General features: G+C 43.1%; 1 protein-coding gene across 1 annotated transcript in view; it reads left to right on the top strand.

Moving 5' to 3' along the window:
• The window catches only part of sh3yl1 (SH3 and SYLF domain containing 1), a 109,749-nt gene extending 93,840 nt beyond the window's left edge, over nucleotides 1–15,909 (top strand). Inside the window, exons 7-10 of the mRNA XM_084312614.1 lie at nucleotides 495–639; nucleotides 7,582–7,675; nucleotides 10,785–10,820; nucleotides 13,514–15,909. Coding sequence (XP_084168740.1) covers nucleotides 495–639; nucleotides 7,582–7,675; nucleotides 10,785–10,820; nucleotides 13,514–13,731 — 493 coding nt within the window. The 3' untranslated portion in view covers nucleotides 13,732–15,909. The remainder of the gene's footprint in view (nucleotides 1–494; nucleotides 640–7,581; nucleotides 7,676–10,784; nucleotides 10,821–13,513) is intronic.
• The last annotated feature ends 1,005 nt before the right edge of the window (nucleotides 15,910–16,914 follow it).

The raw sequence follows: 16,914 nt of genomic DNA, 5'->3' as shown, positions 1-16,914 counted from the left end.
CTGCGCCAATCAGCCGCCCTGTTCATATCAATAGTTGACCAGAAATAAATGCCGGCCCAAGCTGTTCCCATAGCAACAGCATTCCATTGGAAACATGTCTATAGTATTATATTATAATATTGTATTCAATTGAAAGGTGTTAGAAATGTTTAGAGGAAGTTGTGAGCTCTCGAGATACGGAACCTGTTGAACATGTAGGTTTTATGTGTAAAACATCTTAAACATCAGCAAAACGCTCTTTTACTTGTCAGATATACTGTGTTATATTATCTCTGTGTGTTGTAGGTTCTACGGTCGGGCATCAGATATACTGTGTTATATTATCTCTGTGTTGTAGGTTCTATGGTCGGGACATCAGATATACTGTGTTATATTATCTCTGTGTTGTAGGTTCTATGGTCGGGACATCAGATATACTGTGTTATATTATCTCTGTGTTGTAGGTTCTATGGTCGGGGCATCAGAGATACTGTGTTATATTGTCTGTGTTCTAGGTTCTATGGTCGGGACATCAGAGCGTCAGCCATATTGAATGGGGACGTAGAACCTCCAGCTGATTGCAGTGACCTGTACCACGTCCTAGCGACCTACACTGAAGCCTACACTACCGACTGGACCGGCAAGAACCTACGACCCAAGGTACATACCTTATCAGTGAAATGATAAGGTAACAGTCCCTATAAGATGAGGTGTTGTGTTAATTACAGATTAATTAAATTATAAGGTAACAGTCCCTATAAGAGAAGATGTTGTGTTAATTACAGTTCAGTGAAATGATAAGGTAGCAGTCCCTATAAGACGAGGTGTTATGTTAATTACAGATTAATTAAATTATAAGGTAACAGTCCCTATAAGACAAGGTGTTGCTATTTTCTCATCCACACCATTGCATTGAGCTGTAATTAACACAACACCTTGTCTTATAGGGACTGCTACCTTATTGCATTGAGCTGTAATTAACACAACACCTTGTCTTATAGGGACTGCTACCTTATCATTTCACTGAGCTGTAATTAACACAACACCTTGTCTTATAGGGACTGCTACCTTATCATTTCACTGAGCTGTAATTAACACACCAAGGATTCAATGGGCCTCATTCAACAATACTCTTCTTATTATTTTTCTTATATTCTTGCTTACCTGTCTGTTAACACATTGGGCGCCATGGGTTATATCCATCAATATACCCAGTCTGCCACCGTTGAAAGCCTATGGAGATGTTTACCTTCTTTGCAGGGCTATAATTTTTAAAATTGTATTGCTATATTGACATTACTATGGCCCATTCAACATCGATTATCTATCGTTCAGGATGTGGGAACATTATATTTTTTCATTCATACATTGTTGTGTTAATACCGTCTAGAATATAAGTATGTTTTTAGACAGTATAGCAGTAATTCCAAAAACGAGAGTTATAGGCCCTGACGCATATGATAGATTATTATGGCGTTTCTTTCCTATACACGCTATATTAAAAAATTCAAATGTATATGATCGGTATACATTATGCTTCATCATGTGTGAAGGAAAGGGGGGGGGTCGTTTATAATTCCTTGATCGTCAGTAACGGCTTTATTTAGTATGGGTTGATATATTGATCAGATGGTTTGCAGTGAAATGAATAAACAATTGGGCTGAAAATAACGTTACTGTCCTCTTACCGTTTGCCGATGAGACTGGAGGAAAAAGATCCCAATTATTTTACGCCGATCTCCTACATCCATTTCCGGTTTGTATGGCGCAATAAACGCCGAAATCATATCGATTATTAAGTTTAGAAAGCGATCCAAATGCACTATAGTGTTTGTCTGGAGCCACGTAACAAGATATCACTGCCGGAGGGGTTTCCTCGACGCACCGATCGGCACTTCCGGTTTTGGCGAGAGTGTAACTCGCCCGACCATCCACCAGGCGGCGGTATTGAGGCGTTGCAATCTCATACAGGGTCCCGCTGGAGTCCGGAGGTTGGCTGGATGAATTATGAATGCCATGGTTGAAAAAATGAAATATTGATCCCAAAAACGGCGTAAGCCGTTCTTGGCGTTCAACGCATGGCGGGCAAAAACGGCGTAACTCGTTCTTGGCGCAGGATGTGTTAAGAGAACAATAAGAAAAGCCACCGCCACATTCATCAAGCCGTTCTTAACGTCGAAATCTGTGCGTACCCAGGAGATTTGCATGATGAATCCCACTCATTCTTAAACTCAAAAGCGTGTTCGCGCTAAATTCATTTGCATACAGACACGCCCACCATCTCCTTATAAGGCGAATGAGGCATGTGTAAAACAGCCGTAGTTCGGCATCTGATCTAACCTCGTTCCCAGTTTTATCCCTGTCTGATATTCAACAGAAAGCGATTTGCAATCTCAAAATGACACACACACATGTCTCACGACTTGCGACTCAGTGCATGTGTGTGTGTTCCTGTGGGTCGCTCATCGCATGTGTGTGTGTGTTAATCTGATGACAAATAAAGACGTATACGACTATACGTACTGTATAGTGCGAAATAAATCGTTCCAGCAAAGTAGGCTTTGTCAATACTGAACGACTGGCTGCGCGCTTGTCAAGAACCAATCGCGGCGCGCAGTATACTGATATATATGCCGCTGATCCATATGCTCTCTCCTTTCAGAGAGAGATGACCAGTGACCTATAGTTCCGAAATACCGGATCTGTCACCTGTCATCTCTCTCTGAAATGTCCGTGGCTAAGACTCCGAGTGCGCTCAGAACTTTAGGTGTGGAGCAGAGTTTTGATTGATTGATTGAAAATTGTATTAACAGATTGCAGAATGGGTACAATACAGTACAGCTCAAGTCTCAATCAAATTTTTTAAATTTTCAAACATGAAACACAACTCACAACATAATAACAATAATAATACATAAAAAGACAACCAAAAACATCAACTCTACACAACAATGACTAGACAATAAATTAGACGGATTGTACAATTAACACCCTAAGCCCCCTCCCTCACCACCCATCACAGCCACGATCCCCAACCTCGAGAGCCCCAAGTCCGGTACCCCGGCGAGCCAGAGCATCACGCCTATTTAACACCCCGACCCGCAGAGGGCCCGAACCAAGGGCCCCCCCCACCCCTAGCCCGTGACCCTCCGACACAATCAAAGGGGGGCCCAGAACACAAACATAATGGGCTTCCTGAGCCCCCTCCATCTACAGGCCCGGCAGCCGCGAACCCCAACGCCGGAGGACCCGGAGTCCGGCGCCCCCGCGAGCCAAAGCATCACGCCTCTTTAATGCCTCGCCCCCGAACTACGCCCCCCCCCAGTCCGAGCCCACAACCACCAGACCCACAGCTAAAGGGGGCCCAGAATATATACATAATAAAAAATTACAATAGAAAACAAAAAGAAAAAACAAGTGGACAATGGCATTCGCTCGCTCTTCACCCCCCCCCCCCCCCCCCCCACACACACACACACTAATACACACAATTGTTAAGGGGATGCAGACCAGAGAAAGACTTTCGTGTTGTTTACATCAGGGTCCCCCATTTTCAATTCATCATAACATATATGACATACAGATAGACAGTCCTGCTACATCTATACAGAGAAGAGGAGAGGAGAGGAGAGGTTGTAAATATGCGTTATATGCGTACGGCCTGGGCAGCCAGCATCTAACTGTTCTAACAGCAATATAAAATCCATTTCAGAAGCAGAACGCACGCAATAAGTTATAATAATAATAATAATAATAATAATAATAATAATAATAATAATAATAATAATAATAATAATAATAATAATAATAATAATAATAATAATTTATTGAAAAGTTCTGCATGGATTTATAAAGTCGTATTTGGGGGTACTGTATTTGGGGGCAATTGACCAATGGTTTGCTTTCAACCCATGAACTCCTTCCTCTCTCACCTTTTTATATATATTATATTTTTATTTGATCTACTAAAACTGTATTGTATTATATTGTTTGTTTTGTAAAGTGTCTGAGAATTAGGAAAAGCGCTATATAAATCGTATATATTATTATTATTATGAATGGTAGGCTTTTTTAAATGTTTCTCATCTGGGTAAGAGTTTCTTATCTGGGTAAGAGTGCTCTCGACCACTCTTATAATTCGGTCTTGCCTGAGAGAAAAGCAACAATAAGAAAACATTGCTGAATCCCAGGTAAGAAGAAAATAAGAGGAAATGCTAGTTAAGAACTAAATCTGTTCTTATATCGCTTTATGAATGAGGCCCAATGTCCTGATGACATCACTGGTGGCCACATTCAAATTCTATAAATCAGCATTGTGTTTTTTGGCAAAGTGCCCCTTTGAGACAGAGTTCTCTTTGATGTGACTTCAGAAGAGCCTCGTGGACGTCTGGTGGAAAAAGCTGCAGAAATACATCAACCTTCTCATAACCACATTTACATTCAATAGTGCTCCTGATTAAGATAAGATAAGATATTCCTTTATTGATCCCCTTGGGGAAAAATTTGGTATCATAGCAGCATGGGGGAGGGGGGAGTACAGGTAGTAGAAGACCTACAGGTACAGGCCACAGAATTATAGTACAGGGGAGAAGTACAAATTTAAATAGAATAAAAAGGCAGTGCAAACAATATACAATTTAATTAACTCTGGACATGCGCATATGGGCAACAAGGTGCGAGATGAGGGTGTGTATGCCCTCTGTTATTTTACCCTACAATAAATATAGTTACAATATATAATCTAAATCTAATATATAATATATAATCTAAAGAAATATTAAAAGTACCTCTAGCAGCCACGTGTGTGTGTGTGTGTGTATGTGCGCGCATGCCAGCTGTTGCGGATCCACGCTTGTGTTGTCTGATATCAAAGAGAAGAGGAATAAATACTTGTCAGATGTTTGACCCCGGGGCGCCTCTTATCCTGTGTTTTCCCTCCCAAGGCACCTGCAGTCATTTTCACGCAGGCGTGCGCCAAGTCCAATCAAGTGCCCTGCGAAGGTTCCCGATGAGGAGAGATAAGCTCCAGTCTGTCGATAAGCAGCAGCGCTATTTTTGAATGGCACTTCAAACGCTCCAGGCCGCGCAGGCAGATATTGGCCCATGTGATCGTTAACCCTTTCACTGCCACTCTACCGAAGGGTTAACCCTTTCACAACCACACTACAGACGGTTAACCGTCTACTGTGGTAGTGAAAGGTTAACCTTCTGTAGTGTGGTAGTGAATAGTTAACCTTCTGTATTGTGGTAGTGAAAAGGTTAACCTTCTGTAGTGTGGTGAAAGGTTAACCGTTTGTAGTGTGGTAGAAAAAGGGTTAACCTTCTGTAGTGAAAGGTTAACCTTCTGTAGTGTGGTAGTGAAAGGTTAACCTTCTGTAGTGTGGTTGTGAAAGGGTTAACCTTATGTAGTGTGGTAGTGAAAGGTTAAGCTTCTGTAGTGTAGTAGTGAAAGGGTTAACCTTCTGTAGTGTGGTAGTGAAAGGTTAACCTTCTGTAGTGTGGTAGTGAAAGGTTAACCGTCTGTAGTGTGGTAGTGAAAGGGTTAACATTCTGTAGTGGTCGTGAAAGGTTAACCTTCTGTAGTGTGGTAGTGAAAGGGTTAACCTTCTGTTTTCTGTTGTCCTGCAGGGGTGGTAGTGCAATACCCGTAGTACGCTCTGCTGAGCACACTACTCTCTGTAGAGCCTTCCTGTCCTGGGCCGTGCAGTTGCCAAACCAGGCAGTGATGTTCCCAGTCAGGATGCTCTCCACAGCCCCACAGTAGAAGGACTGGAGTATCTTCCCTGATACTCTGAATTTCCTGAGTTGTCTCAGGTGGTAGAGGCGCTGCTTCACCTTTTTTAACACGGTGTCTGTCTGTGTAGAGTCGACCATGGCAGGTCCTCTGTGAACTAGTGAGAGCAAGAGGCTTTAACACGTGTCTCTCCTGGGATTAGAATATGTCATCGCATCTGTCTGTAATTTCTGTGATTCATTAATAAGCAGCTGGGTTTTTTCTCTGTTACCTTGTTGTGAGGAAGTGATACTTCCTCATGTTATGTAGCCAGAGGGTTTATCAGCTTCCACCAGACCCATCAACACGACCAGCGGTTACCACGTCTTATCTTATCCTCTCCTCTCCTCTTCTCTCCTGTCCTCCTCTCTCCTCTCATCTAATCTCCTCTCCTGTCCTCCTCTCTCCTCCCCTGTCCTCTTCTCTCCTCTTCTCTCCTCTCCTGTCCTCCTCTCTCCTCTCCTCTCCTGTCCTCCACTCTCCTCTTCTCTCCTCTCCTCTCCTCTCCTCTCCTATCCTCCTCTCTCCTCTCCTCTCCTGTCCTCTTCTCTCCTAACGTTGCTACCTGCTGTACCCGGAGCTGCTAACCGGCTAACATTATGAGAGCTAACGTTGCTACCTACTGTACAAGTGCATTGGTTTAGTGCACGTCCTACTTCCGGTTGCTGCTAAACAAGTACAAGTGCATTGGTTTAGTGCACTTCCTACTTCCGGTTGCTACTGAACGGACGTGTTTGTGCGGACCTGTTCTCCCAAACTTTCTTGACTGTTTTCATTTTTACGTTATTTTTTCTTAAAAAATAAAAAAAATTAAAATGTTAAACACTGATCTTAACTGATCACTGTGACTTTATTGCTTTTATCGTTATATATGCCTATGTTTGTGTACAGCACTTTGAGCTACATGACATGTATGAAAGGTGCTTTATAAATACTTACTTACTTACTTACTTACTTACTTACTTACTTACTTACTTACTTACTTACTTACTTACTTACTTACTTACTTACTTACTTACTTACTTACTTACTTACTTACTTACTTACTTACTTACTTACTTTCTTCTCTGCTTGTCCTCTTCTCTCCTCTTCTCTGCTGTCCTCTTCTCTCCTCTCTCCTCTTCTCTGCTGTCCTCTTCTCTCCTCTCTTCTCTCCTTTCTCCTCTTCTCTGCTGTCCTCTTCTCTCCTCTCTCGTCTTCTCTGCTGTCCTCATCTCCTCTTCTCTCCTCTCCTCTCCTGTCCTACTCTCTTCTCTGCTGTGCTGTCCTCTCCTCTCCTGTCTTCTTCTCTCCTGTCCTCTTCCCTCCTCTCCTCTTCTCTCCTCCTGTCATCTCCTCTTCCCTCCTCTCCTCTTCTCTCCTCCTCTCCTCTCCTCTTCTCTGCTGTCCTCTCCTCCTCCTGTCCTCTTCTCTCCTCCTCCTGTCCTCTTCTCTCCTCCTGTCCTCTTATCTCCTGTCTTCTTCTCTCCTCTTCTCTTCTATTATCTGCTGTCCTCTCCTCTCCTCTTCTATCCTCTTCTCTCCTCTCCTCCTGTCCTCTCCTCTTCTCTGCTGTCCTCTCCTGTCCTGTCCTCTTCTCTCCTCTCCTCCTGTCCTCTTATCTCCTGTCTTCTTCTCTCCTCTTCTCTTCTATTTTCTGCTGTCCTCTCCTGTCCTCTTCTCTCCTCTCCTCCTGCCCTCTCCTCTTCTCTGCTGTCCTCTCCTGTCCTCTTCTCTCCTCTCCTCCTGTCCTCTTATCTCCTGTCTTCTTCTCTCCTCTTCTCTCCTCTTCGCTCCTGTCCTCTTCGCTCCTCTTCTCTTCTCTCCTGTCCTCTTCTCTCCTCTCTTAGTCTAGTAAGCATGCACCTGCAAGACCTCAAGGACCTGCAAGACCTCAAGCTCCAGCAATTCAAAGGCCTTCAAGCACACAGCGAGCTGATTTAGGTAACACACACACACACACACACACACACACACACACACACACACACACACACACACACACACACACACACACACACACACACACACACACACACAGGAACACACACACAGGAACACACACACAGGAACACACACAGTATGATTTTACAAGGTATATGGAGTTATTGGTTATTAATATCTTAGTGAAACCCACTCTGTATCCGAGTACCTCTGCCTTCAAAGCTGACAGCCAGTGTGAGTGACATCCCTCTTCTCCTATTCCTCTCATATTGCCTTTCCCTTCTCCTCCCTTCCTCCTTTCTCCTCTCTTCTCCTCCTCTCCTCCTTTCTTCCTCATCTCCTTTCTCCTCTCTTTCTCTTCCTCCTTTCTCTCCTCCTTTCTCATCTCCTCTCTTCCTCCTTTCTCCTCTTCTCTTCCTCCTCTCCTCCTCTTTTCCTCCTTTCTCCTCTTCTCTTTCTCCTCTCCTCTTCCTCTCCTCTCTTCCTCATCCTCTTCTTCGTCTCAGGTGTGGTCTCTGTCATGTCTGTATAATAGTACCTTAAGTGTAAAGGGATAGTTCAGATGTTTAATGGTGTCATCTTGTAGAATTATTTCTCAACACAAACCATGCTGTTCCTCATGCTAGCTCTGGCTAGTTAGCCACAAACCAATGTAAAGTCAATGGGGTCAAGCTCCTGTCTGTGTGAGCTGACTGAGGCTCACTGACATCTACTTTGTCTGTACTGTGGAGTAGATTTCAGTTGTCTCCAGTCAGCTTGTACAGACGGGAGCTTGGCCCCATTGACTTTGCATTAGCTAACTAGCCAGAGCTAGCACGAGGAACTGCATGGGTTGTGCTCAGAAAGGACTAGGCAGAAACATCATTCTTAAGTAGGAAATAACTTGAACGATCCCTTTAAGACTAGATTTGACTAAATTAACTTTTTTTTTAAAGGTGCTATGCATTATAAATGTCATTTTTCAGTCTCTAGCATTGTATTATAGTAATAGGAGTTCGTATCAATGTGTTTTTGGGCCTAAATACTATATTGGCGAATTCCTCAGCTACAGCCCATCCCCTCTTTGCCTCTAGTAAATCAGGTCATGTTGATTTGACGACCTGGTGCACGTCACAGGGCGCTGTTTATAGCGCACAGTGATGTGATTGGCTCTGTGGTTTTAGTAATGCCCGCCTCCATTCTTGCTACCTGCAGGGTGGAAGGTTTGTCCAGAAGATCACTAATCAGCTGAAGCCTGATGCGGTTCCCTCGGTCTTCGACAGACAGACCGGCGTTAGCTCTCGGGACTCGGGAGCGATCGCTAGCTACTTAGCACCAGCCGGGGCCGGCGTTAGCAACCGGGAGCATCGTTGAGCATTCAGCCTGCTGGCTACCTATATCCACTTCAACCAGCGTCGCGGAGCATTCAGCCTGCTGGCTACACAGCTTGTCGGTGTGCTAATAGCCTCTGCAAGCTAACGGTAGCTGGCTCCAGGCTATTAGCACATCGACAAGCTGCTGGAGCTCCCGACGCTCGGCTGGTTGAAGTGGATCTAGGTAGCCAGCAGGCTGAATGCTCCGCGACGCTCCCGGTTGCTATCATGTGCAGGTCCTCTTCTCAGACCTGTGTGGCAAAGCACTGCACACGCATCATGCAAGCTACACATCGCTGCATGTTGATCAATGGTGGCCCACTCGGTGCATCACAGTGGGCTACTATTGTGCTAACAACAACCGCGGTGTCCGGCTTGTCGGCCGGCATGAGTGCTCGATTTGGGGTGGTTCTCTCCTCCTTGTGTGCCCCCGTTCTCGCGGGTGTCCTGCCGGGGAGCTTGTGGACGCGACAACAGCGGCGGCCGTAGCGTTAGTTAGCTCATAGCTATTGTGTACCACTAGCGTTACGGCGGGCTCGAGCACCCTACGGCTGCCGCCGTTGTCGCGTCCATGGGCTCCCCGGCAGGGTACCCGTGGGGACGGGGGTGTACAGAGAGGAGAGAACCATTTTGTGTCGGGCGTGCATGCCGGCCAGCGAGCCGGACGTCGGGATATGTTGTTAGCACAATAGCTACCAAGCTAAGCTATGTTAGCTTCTAACGGTGTATACACAATATGTACAACGACACAATGATTTACATTATTACAAATATGGTAACGTGGTTGTGGCTTTTACAAATAGTGGTAACATATATATAGATAGACAGTACTGCTACATCTCTATATTTATGACATACCAGATTTGTATTGCTACAGTACTGCTCAGTACTGCTATGATGGAGACCAGAGAAAGACTTTCGTCTTGTTTACATCAGGGTCCCCCAATTTCAATTCATGGTAACATATTATATATATATAGATAGACAGTACTGCTACATCTCTATATTTATGACATACCATATTTGTATGTAACCTGAAACCTAATCTCTGACGGGGAGATGGGCGGAGCTATTTGGTGGGTGGCTGTCACTCAAAGCATTCTGCCAGAATGGGTGGAGCCAAGCCAATAATAGCCTGCTTTCATGAGGCTGAAAAATGCTGGTTTTGAGTACAAGATTAGAAATATAAAACAATGATTATTTTTGGAATAAAAATTACAGATGTGTTACATAGACTCACAGGAAGTGTGTAAAGTTGCCCAAATAGTGCTAGGAATAGCAGTGCATAACCCCTTTAAACTAACACAAATGTGGGATGTGAAGAGTTGGGCTAGACATAGTGTATACTAGTCTATACTGGTACACACACACACACACACACACTTCCATCTCATTGAGATACTGTGTGTGAGGTGTGAGCTCCCTCTAGTGTTCATGTTGAGGTATGATCCATTGAGTTAACCCTTTCACAACCACACTACCAAAGGGTTAACCCTCTCACTGCGACAATACAGAAGGTTAACCCTTTCACTGACACACAACAAAGTGTTAACCCTTTCACTACCACACAACAGAAGGTTAACCCTTTCACTGGTAGTGAAAGGGTTAACCTTCTGCAGTGTGGTTGTGAAAGGGTTAAAGGTGTGAGCTCCCCCTAGTGTTCATGTTGAGGTATGATCCAATGAGTTAATGTGTGTGTGAGGTGTGAGCTCCCCCTAGTGTTCACGTTGAGGTATGGTCTTCTCTCTCTGTTTCAGCCTCCTATGGATTTAAAGGCGTCCAGAATAACTACGGTACTGTATGTTCAATACAGCAGCTGTTCAGAGATCTGTTTCTAAACATATTATACATTGTATAGTACATGTATAGTTGAACATGTGAAAAGACTGAAATCATGGCTTGATGACACACTGGAGCCGTCCTTAGCATAACCCCTCCCCTAACACTCTATAGAAACTAGAGCTCATTAACATAACCCCTCCCCTAACACTATAGAAACTAGCGCTCATTAACATAACCCCTCCCCTAACACTCTATAGACCACCGCAACACTTCCGGGATTCTGAAATCGTGGAGGAGATAGCGGGGGGAGCATATGAATGAATGTGGATGAGAGCCATGATGTAAGTGGTTGCAGCTACGGCTGTGGGGGTGCTAGAGACATGATCGAATAGACTTTTATGCGCCTGAGTTTCCTGAACACGGCGCGACCCATTCCTAATAGATCAGAACTAAATCGGCCGAGATCAAGTCCCTTTTTCAGCACCTACTCCCCATACACATGCGCAGATTGTCAACGGAGTCTGGACGACGCGAGATGACGCACGAATGAATGTGGACTGTTCCATCAGAGGGGGGAGCTTCGGTGGTAGTGTGAGTGGCTACAGACCACTGCACTTAAATATAAACATTAGTCTACCTGGAGACTCAATGAGGTTGTAGATGTCGCCATACGACGCGTCTGGTCATTTAGTGGGATAATTTTTTCATTCTTCTGTTCGGCTTAAAGGACACTGGCCACCGAAGCTCCCCCCTCTGATGGAACAGTCCACATTCATTCGTGCGTCATCTCGCGTCATCCAGACTCCGTTGACAATCTGCGCATGCGTATGGGGAGTAGGTGCTGAAAAAGTGACTAAAGCTCGGCCGATTTTAGTTCTGATCGATTAGGAATGGGTCGCGCCGTGTTCAGGAGATTCAGGCGCATAAAAGTCTATTCGATCATGTCTCTAGCACCCCCACAGCCGTAGCTGCAACCACTTACATCACGGCTCTCATCCACATTCATTCATTTGCTCCCCCCGCTATCTCCTCCCCGATTTCAATGTAACGCGGAAGTGCAGTGGTCTATAGAAACTAGAGCTCATTAACATAACCCCTCCCCTAACACTCTATATAAACTAGAGCTCATTAACATAACCCCTCCCTTAACACTATATAGAAATTAGAGCTCATTAACATAACCCCTCCCTTAACACGATATAGAAACTAGAGCTCATTAACATAACCCCTCCCCTAACAATATATAGAAACTAGAGCTCATTAGCATAACCCCTCCCCTAACACTATATAAACTAGAGCTCATTAACATAACCCTTCCCCCTAGAACTATATAGAAACTAGAGCTCATTAACATAACCCCTCCCCTAACACTATATAGAAACTAGTTAATTAGCAAAAGTGTAGGGAGGTACAGGTATAGGCAGGGTATTTATAGTAGAAAGATATAAATATAGGCAATACAATTTTATTTGAATATAAAAATATGAGAAAAAGAAACGGTGTAGATGAGGGTCTGTATGCCATATCGGTTATATTATACGTTACAATAAATATAGGCAATACAAAGAAAGAATGATCTGAATATATACTATGAGTAAAAGTATAAAGAAGGTGCAGGTGAAGGCCGTTTCTCAGTTCCAGTTTTTGTATATCTGTTTTAAATCAAATGTATTTGTAGAGCCCGAAATCACAACGAATTGCCCCCCATGGGCTTCACAGATCAAGAAGAATCATCACAATAGATCCAGAACAAAAACTACTATAAAATCCACATACGCAACACCCCCAGACTTTCCTAGCAATAGAAGGGGAAAAAGCACCACAGGCTGCGTGGAGGAGAGAAACCTCAGAGCTGTTCAAAGGGGATCCCCCAACTGGATGTCGGTGATAATATAGTGTTGCTATGGATGATAGATGGATGGAGAATAGAACAAGCGAATAATTGGTATGTGTATGTACAGTATATATACATGTAATTACATACATACATACATACATACATACATACATACATACATACATACATACATACATAGTAGCAATAGTATCTAAAGTATATAAGAACATTTGAAAATGTTTAATAATAATAGAGCTAAGAACAGAAAATCATACAAGCGCTGGTATGAAAAACAAGATGAAGGCTCAAAGTATCAGAACCACTCTACCCAGGGGGCAGGAGAACCACACTCCCCAGGGGGCAGGAGAACCACACTCCCCAGGGGGCATGAGAACCACACCCCCCAGGGGGCAGGAGAACCACACCCCCCAGGGGGCAGGAGAACAGGCAGGTTAGACGCTGTAGGTCAACTGAGGGCAACGTAGAGCAGATCCAGCCTGTGGTGCTCAGATCCAGTTTGAGGAAGAACAGCCGCTGCAGTCGGCGCTGTTGGCCACATCAAGGACGGGGCAGAGAGGACCACACCAGGACCAGGGCTGGCTGTATATAGGCTGTGTACCTGTATATCAACACACTGTCACTCGAGACATCCACTCACAGGGAGACAGGGTTAGAAAAGCTCCCGTGTCCGCAATAGGCAGACATGGTTGTGTCTTGTTGTACAAAACGTGTAAGTCGCTTTGGATAAAAGCGTCAGCTAAATGACTAAATGTAAATGTAAAAACATGGGAGCAATAAATACATGTAATATAAACACATATACATTTTACATGCTTACATTTTACTTCGTCGTGTCCCAATCCCTAGGCGCCACTCCGGCCAGTGGGGGGGCCAGCGGGGGGGCCAGCGGGACCCGGGTGGTCACGGCCATTCACCCATACAAGGGCCAGCAGCCCGGAGACCTGAGCTTCGGCCCCGGAGACCGCATCACCGTCATCACCCAGACGGACTCGCAGGACGACTGGTGGGAGGGCCAGCTGGACGACGGCCGAGTGGGCATCTTCCCCGCCAACTACGTCTCCTAGAGGCGGCGGCGTGGATGATTAATTGATTGTTTTGATTAAAATTTGTTGTCATCTCTTCCAACATGGCTGCCTGTAACCATTGGTGACCACAAAGAAATTATATATATATATTATAAATACAAAGGGCCGTCTTTTGCAGTGTTTTACCTGCTCTACCACTGCACAAAAACTAGGCAGAGTAGTTAAACACTGGAAAAGCACCATGTCACTGTTTCACTGTGATGTTTACAAGAACCATTAATTAACACACCAGATTATTACATGTTTGTTTGTTGTGTTTCTTACAAGGCAACCCTTGTTACGCACACGGCAACCGTTGTCTCTTCCAGCATGGAGGAGAAACACACTTTCTAAACATCCTGTGAAAGGCCCAGGCAAGCAGCCCATTGGGATTATTTGGCAGATTTATCATAGTTTTTCTTAAACATGATGATATATCTAATAATTTTTTTTTAAACAAACTACTCCCGATGAGCAGGTTGGCACTTTGCATGTCACCTCTGCCATTGGTGAGTGAGTGAGTGAGTGAGTGAGTGAGTGAGTGAGTGAGTGAGTGAATGAATGTGAGGAACAAGTTGTAAAATGAAAGCTCTACATGAATGCAGTCCATTCACCATTTTTTAAAAGGTAAAATTCAATGAATCTGTTGACTTCTTAACGCATCATGTTAATGAAGAAATACTGGCAGAAATGTGACTTTGTGTTGGACAGCAGGGTGGGAGGTCCTTTTAAAACATTGATTTATAGATGGAACGTGTTCCTTTAAAACATTTATTTATAGATATAATGTTGGCGTGTTCTTTTTAAAACATTGATTTATAGATGGAACGTGTTCCTTTAAAACATTGATTTATAGATATAATGTTGGCGTGTTCCTTTAAAACATTGATTTATAGATATAATGTTGGCGTGTTCCTTTTAAAACATTGATTTATAGATGGAACGTGTTCCTTTAAAACATTGATTTATAGATATAATGTTGGCGTGTTCCTTTTAAAACATTGATTTATAGATGGAACATGTTCCTTTAAAACATTGATTTATAGATATAATGTTGGCGTGTTCCTTTAAAACATTGATTTATAGATATAATGTTGGCGTGTTCCTTTAAAACATTGATTTATAGATATAATGTTGGCGTGTTCCTTTAAAACATTGATTTATAGATGGGTATGTTGGCTAGTCTGTTGGCTAATCTGTTGGTTAGTCTGTTGGCTAGTCTTATCAACAGCTCAACTAGAGGAAACAAACGTCTTCACTCCAACTTTCTACATGTGTTTATGTTTGTATTACAGATGTGAGTCTGCATTAGAAAAGTAGAATAAAATGATGAATCCAAACCTCACATTTCCCAAACTACTGATAATCTTAAACTGCATGATATGGAAAGAGGCATCAAACCAAGACAGATTAGTTGAGGATCTATGACCAACGGTGCCTTATATTGTCTGCCTTAAAGGGACACTTCACTAAAGAACAATGATGATTTATTTTGCACATAATCTCACACACATCCAAAAACTCAAACAGTTTAGCACACATTGATTTAGATGAACAATGCCTCGTATTTGCTGCCACTCGTCTTTTTCATACATGTTTTTTTTCTGTACATAAAAGGTATCATGTTATATAACTTCTGTTCCTTTAATTAAAAAAAATGTTGCACCTTTTCTGGCGTACGGTCTCGCGCATGAGGTTTTGAGAACCGAACATTGTGATGATAACGACGTCACGCCGATCAAACTCAAACAGAAAGACCTGAAAGGGCTCAGCTGGAAATGTGGTCAGAAACCGTGCAGATGTTCCAAACCGACGGGCTTTGATGTGTTCAGACGCGCTGCCGGCCTCACCTGCCCCCCTCCACATGTTACATGTGTTACATCATGTTTCTGTTGTCTTTAGTCGTGACAGGAGGATGTTTCCTTGGCAACAGTGGATAAGTCTGTTACTTTGGATGTCGAAAACACTGGTGAAAGTTGTAATGATCATGTTTGAGGTGCAAATAATATGTACCGCTATTATTCAAAGTGGTGATCATGTAGCTCTATTTTATTTAGGTTATTATGGGGTGTGAAGCTGTTCAGCGTTAAAGTGATAGTTCACATCTCTGGACGCCGGGCAGCTGTTTCTTACTGCTGATGCTGTCCTTCCTCAATGCAATCCTGACCCAAACTCACCGGAATCCAGAGGCGTATTTAGACCACTATCACTAGGGCACGTGCCCTAGTGATGATCATCTGTGCCCCAGTGATGAAAAAAAAATAAAAAAAAATGTTTTTTTTTTTTTTTTTTTTTTTTTAACAAATGTTTTTTATTTTCCCTTTTTTAACATGATCAAATGATCATTTAACATGATCAAATAATTATTATAATATTTTTTACTTCGCTTTGAAATATTATAGTGAAATATTTTGCACTGCATTTATCTTGTTGAAATCCTCCAACAGGCTCTTTTTTGTAAGTTGACTGGTTTGCACACCAATAATACAGTGCAATAATAGAATAGTAGAATAGATAGTAAAATTATGCAATAGAATGGCCAGAGTAAAATAGTGCTACAGTACAATCAACAGCGGGGTGTATTAGAAGGCTATGGTGAAGAGGTACGTTTTTAGCTTATTTCTGAAAATATTAAGAGATCTAGCTTCCCTAATGTCCATAGGTAGTGTGTTCCATAACTTTGGTGCATAGTTAGCAAAGGCTGCATCCCTGATTTTCTTTAGACTGTGGCTTGGAACCTTCAATAGACCAGTAGTAGATGATCACTTACTTGTAACTTCGGGTTTGATCCAAGGAGTAAGTTGCCCCATATTGCTCTGTAACATTTCTCTTTTTGTTATAGGACCGACTAGTAGGATTTCAGTTTTGCCCTCATTTAATTTTAGGAAGTTGTTCGTCATCCATTTGTTTATTGCTAAGAGACAGGCGGAAATGGAGTTTATAGCTGTGTGATCATTTGGTTCAGCGGAGATGTACAATTGTGTGTCATCTGCGTAACTATGGAAACATACATTGTGCTTTCTAATGATGTCTCCTCAATGTTCAATGTTCAATGCAATGTTCAATGCAAGTAAAGCACTTTAAACTTTAAGTATGACTAAATGCTTTATTGACTATATATATAGTAACTGTTCCAAAATGCATAGATTTCTATGTATTTTAGGGGTTTGGGTGGCTAGCTCT

The sequence above is a fragment of the Notolepis coatsorum genome (genome assembly GCF_963971535.1).
Source record: "Notolepis coatsorum genome assembly, chromosome: 1".
Lineage (NCBI taxonomy): Eukaryota > Metazoa > Chordata > Actinopteri > Aulopiformes > Paralepididae > Notolepis > Notolepis coatsorum.
Note: the sequence above shows the minus strand (reverse complement) of the source record. Positions and strands in the feature narration are given on the sequence as shown.